The following is a 17,864-nucleotide window of genomic DNA, read 5'->3' on the forward strand; positions in this document are numbered from 1 at the left end:
CTTTAAAAAATTCCACAATTAGTCATTCAGTGAATTGACCTAGAACCTTTGGTTGACAGGACCCCTGCCCTGCCCAGAGAAGACAAGGCCTAATAAGGAGTGGGCTAGAGGTCCAACCTCTGAGCCCAGGAAGAATTCCCCTTCAAGTTCCCCTGTCTATCCAAGCAGGTTACCTGCTAGTCAGAGAAAACTGAGGGCCAGGGACCTGGAGACTAGTAATGCCTCCAGCTATGCCTGCTATCTTGCGTGTCATGTCCTCGGCTGTAACACTGTACTGTGTAGCAGTGTCTTGCCCAGAGTAGGGACTCAAGCTCTGTTTAAATACATGAATGAATGAATCCTGAGATTAAAAGGCAGAAGACTAGAACAGCTATAAACACTTAAAACAAAAGAAAAGGGCAACATAAAAGAGAAAGAGAAAGAGAAAGAGAAAAGAGAAAGTTGGCAAGAAAAGCTACCACAGCAGAAAACAGTGGCAAAGGGGGTAATGAGAAGAATTGAGCAGAAAAGAGAAGAAAAACTGTACTGTACATACAAGTAGCTTAAGGGAGTTAGGTATAATAATAATAGTCATACCTAATACATACTATAACCACATATAATACAAATCATACCTAGGTCCCTTATTATTCCACTGTAATACAAATTACATCAACATACGAATTCTAAAAATACTCTTCTGAAAAGCAAAAGAGCTGATACCAAAATCAGGCACAGACATTACAAGAAAAGGAAATCACACATCAATATTACTCATGAAAAAAGAAACAAAATCCTTGACAAAATATTAGCAAACCAAATCCAATAATATATAAAAAGGATAATATACCATGACCAAGTAGGTTTATCCTAGAAATGCAAGGGTGGTTCAACATTTGAAAACCAGCCAATATAATTTACCATATTAATAAATTTAAAAAGAAAAACCATTTGGTCATCTCAGATGCAGAAAAAGCGTTAGATAAAATTCAACATTTACTCATAACTAAAACTCTCAGCAAACCAGTAGAAGGGAACTTCCTCAACCTGATAAAGGGCATCAACAAAAAAATCTAACATCATACTTAATGGTGAAAGACTGAATGCTTTCCCCCTGGGGTTGGGAACTAGTCAAAGATGTCCACCTTCACCATTCCTGTTTAACACGGTACTGGAATCCCCAGTCAGTGTAATAAGGCAAGAAAAATAATAAAAGGCGTACAGATTTGAAACAATTATGCTGAGTGAAACAATCCAGATACAAAAAAGAGTATATACTATATGATTCCATTTATATAAAATTCTAAAAAATGCAAATTAATCTATAGTGACAGAAAACATCAGTGGTTGCTTACTTAGGTTGAGGTTGGGGGGAGGAATTACACAGGAGCACAGGAAGACTTTTGGGGATGATAATATTTATTATCCTGATTATGGCGGTATTTTCACAGGTATATATTTCACACCTGTATAAACTGCACACTTTAAGTATGTGTCTTTTATTGTCTGTCAATTATACCTCAATAAAGCTGAAAAAAGGGGGGACTTAAAAGATATATCAAGTTAATAAAGTTAAGGGTTAAATATATGAGTTGTGCTTACCTTTGAAGAGAATATCCATCTCTATGCACACTGTGAAAAGAGAGCTGGAACATGTTAATAGAAAAGTATGATGTTGTTAAGGTTGCCAGATTTAGCAAATAAAAATATGACTCCCAATTAAATTTTACTTTCAGATAAACAACGAATAATTGTTTAGTGTAAATACATCCTAAATATTACACGTGATATTCTGTGGCAAAAAAAAAAGAAAAAAAATTCCTGTTTATCTGAAACCTGGGACAAAACTTATACTAAATAATTGTTCATTGTTTATCTGAAATTCATATTTAACTGGTCCTGTATTTTATCTGGCAATCCTAGATGTTTTCTGATCTGCATTGTATGAAATCAAGCCTCCAGAAAGGGCAGCTGCTTGAATTCTATGTTTATTTTGACTTAGATGAAGCTGATGAACTGAAGACAAAGGCTGTCCACTCAGTGTCCAGCACAGTACCTTATTCACAGTACATGCTCAGAAAACGTTTTTTGCTTTGCAGGCTATGTGAAGATAGGGACGGCATCCATCTTGCTCACCATTTTATCCCCAGGGCCTATTACAACGCCTGGTGCTCAGTGAATATAGTATTAAATGAATAGCTGCCTCTCATGCCCCAGAAAATTTCAGGGTTGACCTTTTAACTCCAGGCCTGTAGCTGACTGGTCAACTTCTTGGACCAGCCCCATTTCTGATTTCTTGTCTTTTCTCCCTCTTCACTGTTGCTGTGTGTCTCAGGTTGCTCTTTTGCTTTGTATTGTTTTGTGTGTGGCTGACCTATCCTTAACTCCAATGCCTCTTGTTTTCTTGTTTTTCGCTTCGCAATCAGGGTGTTCTGAGACTCTGAGACCCTCAGACCTTGGAAAAATCTGAAAGTCTGAAATACAACAGCTAGGATTGCTTCATGAAACCTTGGAGCATGTTCCCTCTAGAGCTAAGGAGATATAGTATGGAGCTTCAGTTTTGGGAAGAAGACCAGGATAAAAGGGAATCTTTATAAATTGGTGTGGGAAGGATTTTGCACATTTGGGATTTTTATTTTATTTTATTTTACTTATTTTTATTTATTTATTTATTTTTGCGGTACGCGGGCCTCTCACTGTTGTGGCCTCCCCCGCTGCAGAGCACAGGCTCCGGACACGTAGGCTCATGGGCCCAGCCACTCCGTGGCATGTGGGATCCTCCCGGACCGGGGCACGAACCCGTGTCCCCTGCATCAGCAGGAGGACTCTCAACCACTGTGCCACCAGGGAAGCCCCTGGGATTTTTATTATCTGTCCTATACTGCCTGAAGTACAAAATGTATCCAAACTCTAAATGCATTAATTTTCTTCCATAAAATTAAGAACTTAATCCAATGTTCCTCCCTGTAGTTTGCTCCTACAAATAAGTAGAGATTGCAGAAGTTATTTCTAGTGAGAGAAGGATAGTATGTAGAAAAATGTCTTGTGCTTAGAAGATTTTAGAACTGTAAGGAATCTTAGAAATAATTAAGTATAACATATATTTAGCATAACTACTTCTTGTTTTGAAGATGATTATGAGGCCCAGACACTCTCCCAAGTTCACAAGGTGAATGATTGAAACCACTCACTCAATAAAACCTAGGTCTCTCTTGTACTTCTCTACAATCCAGTTCCCTAGTTCTTAGCAGTTGGGAAAGGGCGGCAGCTGCAGAGTGGAATAGTAATAAAATCAAGCACATTGTGCTAAGAGCATACACGATACTCTCCTCGACATGCTGAATATTGTTCATGGGTCTTTTTGAGTCCAAACCTTCCTCCACCATTTAAGTTTCTTGCATCCCTTCATAGGTGCCTCTTCAGCTGATTCACTCTTCTCATATGGTTGTGTTTTTGTCTTGGGGAAAAAAATAAAGTATAGGCTATTGTGGGTTTGAGATACTTTAGGCCACTGGTTCGTTTCTATGCAAACAGAAATTTTAGGAAGTGCAGAGGGGGAAGGTGGCAGAGTTTTCTAAATGAACAGAATACCTGCACCTATTTTTTTTTCTTAGATGCAAATGTCTTAGTTTAAGCTGCTATGAGGATGATATTAACCTAAATGCTTCCACACAAGCGCAGTTATCTGGAGCAGAAGGAGGTAAGAAAGAGAGAATATCAGGTTTTGTTAACAGGAAAAAAAGTTACTATGCAGGAATTCATCAAATATTAATAAGTTTTCCCATAGGGATGATTAGAAAGAAAATGAATCCCCCTATCAATTCCCAACGCAAGTGAATTAGAGAAAAATGCAGCCAAATAAGCAGAGGTACTTACTGCTCTCCCGAGGGAAGGTGATGTCTTAATAAGGTACCGTGCAAAATGTTTTGAGAGCGCCGGCTGAGAAGTGGTACAGATACGGGAAACGTTAGCTTTTGCGTTTATTAGTATGCTGCCGCAAGAAGTGTCAGTGCAGCCTCTGCTTTGCGTCCGGACGTGTCGCTCCGCGTGCTGGCCGTGGAGAGGGGAGTTGGGGCGCAGTCCTGCAGTCCACGCTCGCAGCCCCTGCGGCTGCTCTGCAGTGGGGTGTGAACGGTTCGTGTGTACCAAAGCTTAGGGGGCCTTTCTGTAGCAGGAGGGACTCGAAGGGCACGGAGGAGCATGATCTCATTTAAGACATGTGATTCTGAGGTGTTCAGGGTCCAGCATAATTTGGGCGGAAAGGCTAACTCCTAAAACAGCGGCCCTCGAGAGCGGCCAGAGCAGCGGGTGCAATGTTTCCTCCGGTCCGGCAAGAGGCGCTAGGGGCGAGTCCGGGGCCTGGGGCCACTCTCGCCGGCCGCTCGTCTCTTGGTTCCTCCCCCAGCCCTCCGCCGCGGGTGGGAGAGGACGCAGGCAGCACGCGTGCGCGCTCCGTCGGTGCGGCTAGTGTGCGTGCGAGAGTGGGAGGTGGCAGGCCTCAGCCCCTGGCCTTCTTCGCTGACTGTTCCAGCGCGACGTCTCCAGCTATGAACCGGTTTGGTACCCGGTTAATGGGAGCCACCGCGACCCCGCCGCCGCCGCCGAAAGCCCGCAGCAATGAAAACCTGGACAAAATTGATATGTCTTTGGGTGAGGAGCCGAGTCGCACCGAGTTGGAGTGGGAGGAGGTGTGGGTGGAACCAAGTACCGCGGTTTGTGGGGGAAGGGGCGGTTGGCCGCAGTTGTCGATGGAGTTTTCTTACGGGTGGGCGGAACCAAGCGGGGGCCGGTGGGGACGTGGGGAGCGCTTTCTGGAGTCAGGATCGCGCCCGAGGGCCTCGGGCGTCTCCTCGGCGGGGCTGTATCTGAGGGGACGGGGGGCGCTTCGGGCCGGGAGGTTGGGAAGGCAGAGGAGTGCGGACCCTGTTTCCGCCACCCCTCAAAGGGGAGCCACCGCTCGCGGGTGACCCCGGCTCTTTGTGAGGAAAACTCCGCGGGTTTCACCTCAGGTTTGTGCGCGGTGGGCGTTATCGGGGGGCGAGGGCAAGGGTCGGACGGAACCGTCCGGTCTGAGGAAGCTTTTCGAGAGCCCGGCGGGTTCGGTTAAATCCGTGGTTCCCGAGAAGGGCTGGTTGGGCGTTTTATGCGCCCGGGCCTGCGCCTAGCGCCGCACAGAAGCGTCAGGACGCCCCGAGAGTTGACCGTTTCTGACGGGCCCCAGACGGCCGGGCCACCGCGGGACCGGGGCGCTTGACAGAAAGAAAAGATAGTTAGGAAGGACTTCGTGGGATGGTGGTGTATTAGGCGGTGCCTAGAAAAGCACAGTCTCCTCATCGAGTCCTTCAAGCTAGCAAATTAGAAAAAATCGAAGCGAAAACCGAAGGAGGGTTTACGTGGGTTGATGGGAAGCCAAGTAAAGCATAGGATCTAAAAGAGTGGGGTGGTTTGGTGACGATTAGGTAAAAAGCAGGGAGATTGGCGATTCAATTAAAAATTCAGACCTAACACCACTGAGGGACTAGTCTCTGTTTGGCTTGGTTGGTTTAAAAGTAATTACGTTTTTGTCGGGATTCAGGTTTTGGTATTATATGTGGTTACTCTGCCTGAGGCCTTCAAGTTTTCGGATATTTGAAAAGTACCCGACTAGGGGATACAGAGGTGTAACTTTTCCGAGGACGATATTTTTCTTTTTTGTTGTGGTTTTTCTGCAAGTTCGTAGTCAAAAGTCAAGAACTCTTGGTTTCTGTGTTTGTCTTAAGTTAGAACCCAAGATGTGAATTAAGCAAATCATCAGAAATCATAGGTTTGGCCTCAAGTCTTGCCTTACTGCTAGTCAGTAGTGACCTCTAAAGAAATGAGAAATCTTTTGAATTAAAACCAAGAAAAAATATAATAATGAATATTTATTGAGTGCTTACTACTTGCCAAGCACTGGACTAAGCATTTTATATGTGTTAAATTATCCCGATAATAACCCTATGAGGTACTTACTCCTAAATGATAAAGAACATGCATGGAATCCCGAATCCCAGACTGTCTCAGTTCAAGTCCTGCTTCTGCCACTTATTAGCCATTTGATCTTGGGCAAATTGCTTCTCAGTGCCTCATCTGTAAAAAGGTGAGACACTACCTCAGAGGGTTGCTGTAAGTATTAAATAAGTCAACAGGCATACGTAAACTGCTCAGAACAGTACCTGGTACACAGTAAGCACCACATTTACATATATACACACACATACTCTATAAGCCGTTGTTGTTATTCCCATTTTACAAAACCTGAGGCATAGAGAAATTAAATAACTTGCCCATAGTCATACAGCAAGTAAGTGATGGAGTCAGGATTTCAGTCTGGTTCTAGAGCACCAAGCTCTAGATGTAGGAAGTGTTAACCATGTAATGTCATAAGCATTACATTTCTTAAGTTTCTAAGTTTTTTGTTCAGTGATTAGGATGTTCAAATGAAGAAAAATGAGGGATAATTCTCTTTGAAGATAGAAATGAAGTGCAGCAGATAGCTAAAAGAGAGATTGGTCTCTCTTCTCCCTTAAGAACATACAGCATTCTGTCAGGTGCCCTTTTTTTTTTTTTAGGTGCCTTGTTTTGTTTTAGTGAGAATTTTACAGAGATGTGATGAAGAGATAGGTATTTTAGGCAATTATTATGCTTTGTGAATATCCCATTTTATCCAGTGTGCATAAGTTTTAGAATCTTAATTTTTTGTTTTGTTTTTAATTGTGGCTCTATCAGGTTTATGTGAATATTCATATGGAATTATCTACCAAGGTTACCAATAGCTGGCCTCATTGTGGCTCAATTTCTTAATTTTTTAAAAAAATCTTTCTTTCTTTCTTTCTTTGGCCGTGCCAGGTCTTAGTTGCGGCACGCAGGGTCTTCGTTGTTGTGTGCCAGATCTTTAGTTGCGGCATGCGGGAATCTTTTAGTTGTGGCATGCGGGCTCTTAGTTGCGTCCTGAGGGATTTAGTTCCCTGACCGAGGATGGAGCCCGGGTTCCCTGCATTGGGAACGCAGAGTCTTAACCGCTGGACCACCAGGGAAGTCCCTCAGTATCTTAGTTTGAAAATGGGTATTACAATAGTTATTTCATAGAATTATTGTGAGAATTGAATGAATACATGTTTTCAGAACGATCCTATTAGTCCTCAGTTACTACTATTACTGTTGTTGTTATCGCATGTATACCCCTAGTTTTTTATAAAAGTAGCTCATAGTGGATTTTTTTTTTTTTCCTGATACCTACCCCGTCTACTCCTTGATTAGGAGAAAGCCATTATCTTCTTTTAGATTGGAAGAATCCTCTCTGTCATGGTAGCTCCATTTAACTTGAGGATTTAGATAATAAAATGTTTAAATAGAAAACATAATTTTATGTTTTAAAAGTTTATTAAAAGTTTATAAAATTAAAGTTTATTATTAATGTTTATTAAAAGTAGCTTTGCTACTTTTAATTTTTAGTTATGTTTATACTCTATAATGCTCTGTTTTTAAATCAGCCTGGTTAGTCAAAATTATACTCTGCCTTTTTTTATTTTGTGGTTCCCCAGGCCAAGTTCATTTTTGGGGGGTAGTCTAATGGCTCTGAGATCTCAGACTTCTGGTGAAGAATAAGTAGCACCCTGTTAGAGGAAAGTAGTGTTTTGAAGGTGGTGTCTAACTATTCCCTTTCTGCTTACTGAGAATTTAACATGTTCATGGCTCTGATATTTGTGAAATCTTTGTATTTTGTAAAAAACTGTTTTTGAGTGTCTAACTTTGATGAACTTTTTTGTAGCTGAAGGATGGATCTCAAGATAACAAACTACTTTGAAGGGATTTGAATTATTTTCTATGAATATTTAAATGTAGTTTAGAGTCTTAAAGATTAGAGATTGGTGCACCGCAACGAAGAGTAACCCCCACTTGCAGCAACTAGAGAAAGCCCACAAGCAGCCACGAAGACCCACTGCAGACATAAATAAATAAATAAATATTTAAAAAGATCAGAGATTAGTGAGGTAGAGTAGTAATATATAAGAAAGGATATCTGTAATCTATATTTCCTTCTTTGACTTCAGAAAAGACTAGTTATATTGATATAGTTGTTAGATTATTTGTATTTAGAGTAGTTTGGAAAAAAAACAACTGAGGTTAGTTTTGTTAATTTTATTAAGAAGTTGTTGACATTCAATTTATTTGGTTTATTTACTGTATTTTCAATCAGCAAAATTAATATTGGAGTTGGAACTTTGGAGAAAGTGTTTGGATATTCTTAAATGAGTATTTTTTGTCTTCTAGTAATCTCCTTTAAACAGACGTAAATAGAGATCTGGAGTACATTTAGTTCTATGATCTTCACATTGTTCTGTTGTGGTATTAGAGCAATGTGATGTTTGTGAATTACCTTGGGATGGTCTGGAAGTGTTTTGGGAAATAATGAGACTTAGAGAGAACAGTGTAGAGGGAATTCCCTGGTGTCCAGTGGTTAGGACTCCACACTTCCACTGCAGAGGGCACGGGTTCGATCCCTGGTCATCGGGGAACTAAGATCCTACAATCCTGCATGCCACGCAGCACAGCCAAAAAAAAGAGAGAGAGAGAACAGTGTAGAAAGAAAAATAAGGTAACCCTGAATTGCTTTGCTAAATGAGCAAAGAACCAATAGTATTTTCTTTTTGTACTATACCTTTATTATGGTACTTGTTTAATTATTTGTTTACTATTTACATGTCTGTTTCCATCATTAATTTTAAACTTACTGAGAATAGGGATCATATTTTACTTCTGTTTGTTTCTGTTACAGCACAGCTTACCACATATATTCATTGCACATGGTATATACTCAATAAATATTTGCTGAATTGAGGTGAACTTAGAAATTTAGTCTTTGAATAATTTATGTTTTGACTGCCAATGGTTTTATTGAAAGGTGGTCATCTTTAAAAACTGGAGACTTCTGTGATTATGGAAAGTAAGTATGAGTAATTTTTGTAAACAGGTTTTTGCTTATTTATACTTATTAGGGAAAGAAATACTGTGAATAACAGAAATCTTCATTAGTTGGTAGCTCTGCTTTGGGCTATTGACTTGAACTTTTCCTACAAAGCTATTGTTCATTGCTCCAAATATATTGGCTGATTTGAGCTTTTATGTTCATATCATTTTTATCCTCTTATCAAAGTGCTTTCAAAGTAGAAAAGAAGTCAGGGACGTAGGAAATCTATCAACTAGAAAATGAGACTGAGTCATTAAGTTAAAATGAAGGTAATCATCACATTTCGTCTATCACAGATGATATCATCAAATTGAATCGAAAGGAAGGAAAGAAACAGAATTTCCCAAGACTAAATAGAAGACTCCAGCAAAGTGGTGCCCGGCAATTCAGGATGAGAGTAAGATGGGGAATTCAACAGAATTCTGGTAAGTTTTGCAAGTAAGCTTTAATAAAGAGCCGTTATTTGTGGGTTCATAGTATACTACCTTTGATACATACTTAAAGCATGGAGGAAGTATATCAGGACTCTTTGTGATTTGTCTTTTTCCTTCTCTCAGGGTTGTTTTTTTTTTTTTTTTTGCGGTACGCGGGCCTCTCACTGCTGTGGCCTCTCCCGTTGCGGAGCACAGGCTCCGGACGCACAGGCTCAGCGGCCACGGCTCACAGGCCCAGCCACTCCGTGGCATGTGGGGTCCTCCCGGACCGGGGCATGAACCCATGTCCCCTGCATCGGCAGGCGGACTCCCAACCACTGCGCCACCAGGGAAGCCCCTCAGGGTTTTGTTTAATCTTACAATCTGGTAAAAATTCAGGTTTCCTTAAATAGGTGATAACACTATTTCTTAAAAACATTAAGACATTTTAAAGTAACCTCAGTATATAAAGTCTTTATTATATTTAGGACTATAGGTTTATGAAGGATTTTACATATCATGAAGTCTTAATCTCCTTCACAGTTAGAGGTTTGTCTGATGGATGACTATGTAACTCCAGCTTAAATATATTCAGTGAAAGAGCATACCACCTCACAACGTAACTTATTCCATTATTGGAGACAGAAAATTCTAGAAAATTCTCTTAATTTGAATTAAATCATGCCTTCCTGTTAATTCTATAGAGTTATAGGAAACAGGTTTCTATATGAAAACCTCTTATAAATATGTGGAGACTACTATTCTGCATAGAAAATGACCTCTAGATTATTTATCTTATCATCCAGGACCTTTAGGATTTGTTAAATCCTCCAGAGGTAACACAGAATTGAATGCTTTAGATATGGTATAATGATCTTGGAGCTCTACATATACAGTTATTTTTGGTAATCTAGAAGCTTATTTATTTATAACATTTTGTTCCAAAATGGACTTAAGGCAGTAACTGAATACTGTTAATTATATGTGACTCATTAACTTTTTTAGCAGTTACAGCAACATTTTAGAATAAACATTTGTTCAGATTTTTAAAACTCTAGATCTTTTTTACACATGTGAAAAAATGTTTGATAAACTTATTCCTAAGTTGATTTTTATCCTATATGTTAAAAAACGTAGAAAATGATCTCCAATAGGTTGAACATAAGCAATCCTATGTTTAACAGCTAATATGCCAACATATCCTCAACATATGCCTGTAACTAAGATTAGACCCTGCAGAAGAATTTATTCTTCCCTAGTAATTTCTTGGATAGCTGAACCCAAATAAGTAAATCTTGTAATAGGTATTTAGCTATAGAAAATTAATATTTAATTCCAGTGATTTATATTTAAAGGTTTCTTATAAATGTTACTCAACATACCATATTTTATATATGATTTGTTTTTAAATAATTTTAGAGTTCATAGAAGCCAGAAATATATTTATTTATGCTAATCGTTTGTTAAATACCTGATAAATGCTCTGAACTGACCAGGTTGTCAGAATATGTAAAGATGTACTCTTTTACTTCAAGGAATTTCTAGTAACAGATAAGGTAGAAAACATAGAGTTGAGAAATATCATAAGAGAAATTCTGATTGTACTACAGGATTTTAGATAGGGATTTTGTCCTAAGAAAATTGGTGGTGATTTAATGGATAAGGTGAAATAGGATCTGATTCATGAAGGATCAGAAAAGCTTTCCTTTTACAGGGGTTATAATCTGAGCCTTGAGTTAAATGATACCCAGCGGCAGCTTAGGATCTTCTAAGATTGAAATTGCGCTTGTATGTTCTCCACTTACATGTGTCAGGGCCTAAAATAGAACAGCTCCTGCTGTCACTGAATGTTCAGAGAGGTATGGGATTTTCTTAAGCTCTGATTGGTTTGGAAAAGTTCAGATTTCCACGTTATAATGTCAGTGAGGATGTTAGTTTGAGGTAAGGGAATAAGTAGCACAGAGAGCCCTTAGCAAATACTCATTTATTTATTTATTTTAAATTTATTTATTTATTTATTTGGCTGCGCCGGTTCTTAGTTGCAGCACGCGGGATCTTCTTTGCCGTGTGCAGGATCTTTAGTCGTGGCATGCAGGCTTGTAGTTGTGGCATGCGAGACCTAGTTTCCCTGACCAGGAGTCGAACCCTGGCCCCCTGCATTGGGAGTGTAGAGCTTTAACTGCTGGACCACCAGAGGAGTCCCTCAATAACTTATTTTTGCCAGCTGAACAAATAAGTGAATAAAGTCTTACTAATTCTGTACCTGAAATATAATTTAGTCATTCAATACATACTTGTACAAACAACCTAAATGTCTTTCAGGGATGGAATACTATACAACAGCAGTTCTCTAAGTGCTGTCCAGAGATCCTGGGGAATCCCCAAGACTCAAGGGGTTCACATGGTCAGAACTATTTCTATAATAATACTAAGACATGGTGTTTTCAGTCTTATTCTCTCATGAATGTACAGTGGACTTTCCAAAGTCTATATGACATGTGATAAATAAAACAGATTGGAAGCAGAAGTGGAAATGAGAATCTAGCTATCCCCTATTAAGCCACACACTAAAGGGATTTGCAAAAATGCAAATCAATGCTACTCTTTCTATTAGATATTTTTGTTTGTTTAGGAATACAGTAGTTATTTTTCATTAAAAATGTTATTTGCCCTACATGTTGTGAGTTTATTGTTGTTTTAATAAAATAACAAATAGTTTTTAAATGTCTTAGTTTTCATTTGTAGTTTGGTAAATAACAGTAAACATAAACCCTATATATCAGAAATACCAGAAACAAAAACTCTTTGTGGTCCTCAATAATTTTTAAGAGTATAAAGAGGTCCTGAGACCAAAAAGTTTGAGGATGCTATTTCTTTTAGAGGTAGAAGAGACAGAGAAATAGTTGTATGCTGCTTTGAAAGGAGCCAGTAATATGATTGCATACACTCTGTGATATGATATTTCCCAGAAAATCCCTCAAATCTTCGTGTAAGTGATCAGACTACAGAAATTATTTAGGCAGCTTGATGTGTGTGTGAAAGAAATTCATGAAGGGATTGGGCTAATGATTCAAAGGAAAGATGAAAATTCCTGTGTCTAGTTTTAGTTGTTCTCAACATTGGTTGCATCTGTGGAGCTTTATAAGTTAGACTGATGCTCTGGCTGCACTCCATTGCTACTGAACCAGAATCTGCAGAAGTAGGGCCTGGGTTTTTTGTTTTTTTTTTTTTTTTTAAGCTCCATGTGTCCTTCTCATACATGGCTAGTAGTGTTAAACTGCTGATCTAGTGGAGCTGAAAATGTGAAAGGACCTTCATAGAGGTAGTAGTTGAAGTAATGAGAATGAAGGTACTCTAGAAAGACGAGAACTTTCTAAAGGGGCTAAATGGATGAAAACCAAGAAAAGACTATTGCATGAAACATGACAATGACAGCGTGAAAAATACAACCATTGCTAAAACTGAGATAGAGCTAGTGAAGTTTGTTCAAAGATAGAAAAGGAGGAAGGAGTAAGGAATGGTCTAGGCTTGTTAGAAGGTAGAGGATAAGAAGCCATTGGAAAGAAGGAAATAAAAGATGTTAGAACGGGTGATGAGTATGGGAACAATGACTATAACAGTCAGAAATAGAAGGCACCCAGGAATAGAATTCTATCCCATACTTGTCCCCTTTTATTCTTGTTTTTTTTTTAATTTTATGGAAGTATAGTTGATTTACAATGTTGTGTTAATTGCTTCTGTACAGCAAAGTGACTCAGTTATAGATGGATAAATTCTTTTTCATATTCTTTCCATTATGGTTTATTATAGGATATTGAATATAGTTCCCTGTGCTATACAATAGGACCTTGTTGTTTATCCATCCTATATATATACTAGTTTGTATCTGCTAATCCCAAACTCCCAATCCTTCCCTTTCCCTCCCCTTTTATTCTTGTTAATGAGATTTTCTCATGAGTCTTTCTCGTCTATGCCTCAAACTTTGGTATAATAATGGATTCCTCCTCTCTTTAAACTTTCTCTTTGTTCTACTAATTCATTCATTCTTTTGGAATACGTTCAAATTTCTTTGTTCCTTTCCTAGTCCCTTATCATGTTGTGTTTGAGTGTTGCGGTAGCATCTGAAATGGTTTCACTGCCTTCTCTCTCTTTCTTCCATTCAGTATAAGATACAGCTTCTAGACTGATATAATCAGATCATGAATTCGGTGACCCCCCCCCCCAGTTCCCTTTCAAGTATAGTCTTTTTTATCTTTATTGGCGTATAATTGGTTCACAATGGTGTGTTAGTTTCTGCTTTATAACAAAGTGAATCAGCTATGCATATACATATATCCCCATATCTCTTCCCTCTTGCATCTCCCTCCCTCCCACCCTCCCTATCCCACCCCTCTAGGTGGTCACAAAGCACCGAGCTGATCTCCCTGTGCTATGCGGCTGCTTCCCACTAGCTATCAGTTTTACATTTGGTAGTGTATATATGTCCATGCCACTTTCTCACTTTCTCCCAGCTTAACCTTCCCCCTCCCCATGACCTCAAGTCCACTCTCTAGTAGGTCTGCGTCTTTATTACCATCCTGCCCCTAGGTTCTTCATGACCATTTTTTTTTAGATTCCATATATATGTGTTAGCATATGGTATTTGTTTTTCTCTTTCTGACTTACTTCACTCTGTATGACAGACTCTAGGTCCATCCATCTCACTACAAATAACTCAGTTTCGTTTCTTTTTATGGCTGAGTAACATTCCATTGTATATATGTGCCATATCTTCTTTATCCATTCATCTGTCGATGGACACTTAGGTTGCTTCCATGTCCTGGCTATTGTAAATAGAGCTGCAATGAGTATTGTGGTACATGACTCTTTTTGAATTACGGTTTTCTCAGAGTATATGCCCAGTAGTGGGATTTCTGGATTGTATGGTAGTTCTGTTTTTAGTTTTTTTAAGGAACCTCCACACTGTTCTCCATAGTGGCTGTATCAATTTACATTCCCACCAACAGTGCAAGAGGGGTCCCTTTTCTCCACACCCTCTCCAGCATTTATTGTTTGTAGATTTTTTGATGATGGCCATTCTGACTGGTGTGAGGTGATACCTCATTGTAGTTTTCCATTCACTTCTTATCGTTTTCTCTAGACTGTCTCTCAAATCAGTGTGGTTGCCCATGTCTTTGTACTTGTCACTTTATGCCTCTCTCCCTATTCACATCTTGCCTGTTTTGTAATACCTAGCTCAGAGCCTGCTTTTTCTGTCATAGCTGTGTTTTTCTCTTTGGAAATGCACCATAGATTATATTCTGCCTTTTATTATTCTTTAATTTTTATATATAACAGTTTGGAAAACGTTCAGTTTTTCGAGCCACACAAACTTGCACTTAGATCATGGCTCTGCCATTTTCTAACTGTGCCCTCTGGGTAGTCACTGTTCTTCGCCTCACTTTGCTCACTTGCAAAATTGAGATATTAGCATCAGTTTCATCAAGTGCTCATTTAAATTAAGGTACTCAGAACAGTGCCTAGCACAGTGGTAGCTGCTTCAATATTTAATAAAAATAAAAATAGCACGTAGTTGTAGATTTAATTTGAATATACAGGTTTCCCCAACATGCTTAATCTTCGTTTGGTTGCAATTATAGAAGGGAATCACACATAGAGCAGCAATAATTTGATCCTAATATTAAAAAAATAGTATCTTTATTGCTTTTTTGCTGATTATAAAAGGAATAAAATCAGCACCTTTAATACTGAGGCAGAGCACCCAAAAAGGGGACAAATCTACAAGAACTCGCTACCACACTGAGCTGCCGTGCTGGGGGAATTCACTGGGAAGTGATCTATAGGGGTGATGCAGCTTGAATTCACGGAGGATGAGCAGGGCCAGAATTAGAGTGATGCCTAGGACTAGATCTAGATAGATACCGAGGGCCTAAAATTTAAAGTGTCACTCATTCTCAGATTTTATGCCCTAGGCGCCTCTCTTGCCTCACCATAGTCTCAGTTTTCAGGGGAGGGATGATGAGTGCCACTGGGTGTCCTATGCCACAGGAGCAAGCCTTGAGGTGCACACTGGAACTTGGAAGAAAAGCTCCTTCTTATTCTAGAGTCCCTCCAGTGCCCTCTGCTGACAAAGCTTAACATCGTGCCAGCTGGTAAGAGAAATATTCCAGTCACAGAAGCGGGACAGTAAAGAGTTAATTGGGAGCTGAAAGGCAATAAATTGGTAAATGGTTCAACCATCATAACATAACAGGTTTTTCTAGCTGTCTAGTTGAATTCTGGTCTCAAAGTAGGTACGCCACAAAAAAGCATTATGGAATTGGATAAATTCAATAGTGACATATACATGATTATGGCTTAAGAGATTCATCACACACAGTCCTGAGAAATTCTACAGTAAACTATTTTAACTTGGTTTAGTTTGACTATAAAACAGGTTGGTAGACCTGTTACCACATTGCAGGTGTATAGTATTATACAGGATTCCATTCTAAAGACATTACCCCCCAAATTAGAATTAAGATAAGCATGCCCAATATCACAATTGTTACTTAGCATAGTTCTCTGGAATTTCTGGCCATTGCATTAAGAAGTAAAAGAATTTGAGGTATAATTATTGGATGGAAGAAGGTAGTATCATTTGTGGGTAATATGATTGTCACTCAGAAATCCCAAGAAAATAATTTGAAAGACTATTAGAACTAATAAGTGAATTCAGTGGAATGGCTGATTAAAAGGTATTGATTAAAACCTCAGTAGCTTTCTGTAATCCCAAGAATGACAATATGAAGATTATTAATAGATAAGGGATCTTTTTTTGTGATTGACAACAAATGTATAAAATACCTAGTAATAAGCTTAACAAGAAATGTGCAGGACCTATGGGAGGAAAAGCTTGAAACTTTACTGAGCCAATTTAGTGACAGAAGAAGACTTGAATAAGTGGAAAGATGTAACATGTTCCTGAATATTGTAAAATGTCAATTCTTGATAAATTAATTATAAATTTAAAGTAATTCTTCTATCAAAGCATCAAAGGAAATTAGAACTTGACCCTAGAAAACTGGTTTATGAACATGATAGTTCGTGAATGGAAGAATACAGACAGTCAAAAACCCCATGGAAAGTGTTCATTATTACTAGTACCAAATACAAGTTTTTTTTTTATCTCAAACGCTAAATGATAAAGATTAAAAAGAATAATATTCAAAGTTGTCAATGATACGGAAAAAGTGGCACCCTTATGTTCCTGGGAATATAAATAAATATAGTCGTTCTGGAGGGGATTTTTTACAATATGAATCAAAATTCTTCAGAATTTGCTTTACTCTTTGATACAGCATTTTGATCTTTGGAAATTTATATATTGACGAAATATCATGGATGTGTATAAAAATGTTATCTGTAGTGTTATTGCAATGTTATTTATAATAGTGTAACATTAGAAGTAACTAAAATGATTAGTATGAATATTAAAGACATAGGATTAATATTCACAGTACAGTGTTAATGTAGACTACAAAGTAGTATATGGAGTAGTGAAATGTGGTTGCTGGAAGATTGACTGAGTCCATTTTCTGGGCACATGGTACTACAAAATTGTGAATTACCTCATGCGATAGTCTTTTGAGTTGCTTAAAAACAGTTGAAACTAAAAGTGTTAATTTGAAATGTATGTATACAAGTAAAAGACTAGAAAAATATATAAAATGTTGTTGTCTCTAAGTGGTGGGCTAATGGTGGTGGCTTTTATATTCTTATTTGTACTTTATATGTTTTTAAGATTTCTGTACTGAGCACGTTTACTTTTTCATAATTAGAAAATAAGTATTTAAATAGGTAAGATACATAATGGAAAAGCAAAGTCAGTAATGTCATATGCCACAGAGATTAAAATATATATCCATTGGAGTTCACTGCAGACTTTAGCAAAAGCAGTTTGAATATAATAAGACTGAAAACAAAGAAGCCAGATTGCAACATCGTAAGAAAATAGGAGATGAGATAGTGATTCCACTCTGGATCAGTGCCATCCAACAAATAAAATGTGAGCCACATATTAATAATATATTTTATTTAACCCAGTACATCTAAAATATCATTCTAACATATGATTAATATAAAATTATTAATGAAATATTATACATTCTTTTGTTACATCTCAATTCAGACTACTCATATTTCAAGTACTTAATAACCACATGTGGTTAGTGGCTACCATGCTGCACAGGGTAAGTTGAGACTGTTCTGTTTGTTGAGAAAGTAATGCCAAAGGGAGGATAGCTGGGGGGAAATGTGAGAATCCTCTAGTCCGTTGCAGTCCATTACAGCAGCAGAACCCTTTCCAGTGCAGCTTATTGCCTCTTTAAATATGAAATATTTTATGTAATTTTAAAGAAGTGTATATAAATGGTAATATAATAATAATAATATAAGAAATATTATATGAATAATAATAAATGAAAAAAACTCTCATATCCTCC

The 17,864-nt window shown here is 38.3% G+C and overlaps 1 protein-coding gene across 1 annotated transcript in view; it reads left to right on the forward strand.

Annotated features, from left to right (window-relative positions):
* The first annotated feature begins 4,392 nt into the window (after window positions 1-4,392).
* FYTTD1 (forty-two-three domain containing 1) overlaps window positions 4,393-17,864 on the forward strand; it is a 31,466-nt gene continuing 17,994 nt past the window's right edge. The window contains exons 1-2 of the mRNA XM_081235270.1: window positions 4,393-4,629; window positions 9,265-9,393. Coding sequence (XP_081091396.1) covers window positions 4,527-4,629; window positions 9,265-9,393 — 232 coding nt within the window. The 5' untranslated portion in view covers window positions 4,393-4,526. The remainder of the gene's footprint in view (window positions 4,630-9,264; window positions 9,394-17,864) is intronic.

This window comes from Mesoplodon bidens, assembly GCF_964165515.1.
Source record: "Mesoplodon bidens genome assembly, chromosome: 5".
In the NCBI taxonomy this organism is placed as follows: domain Eukaryota; kingdom Metazoa; phylum Chordata; class Mammalia; order Artiodactyla; family Ziphiidae; genus Mesoplodon; species Mesoplodon bidens.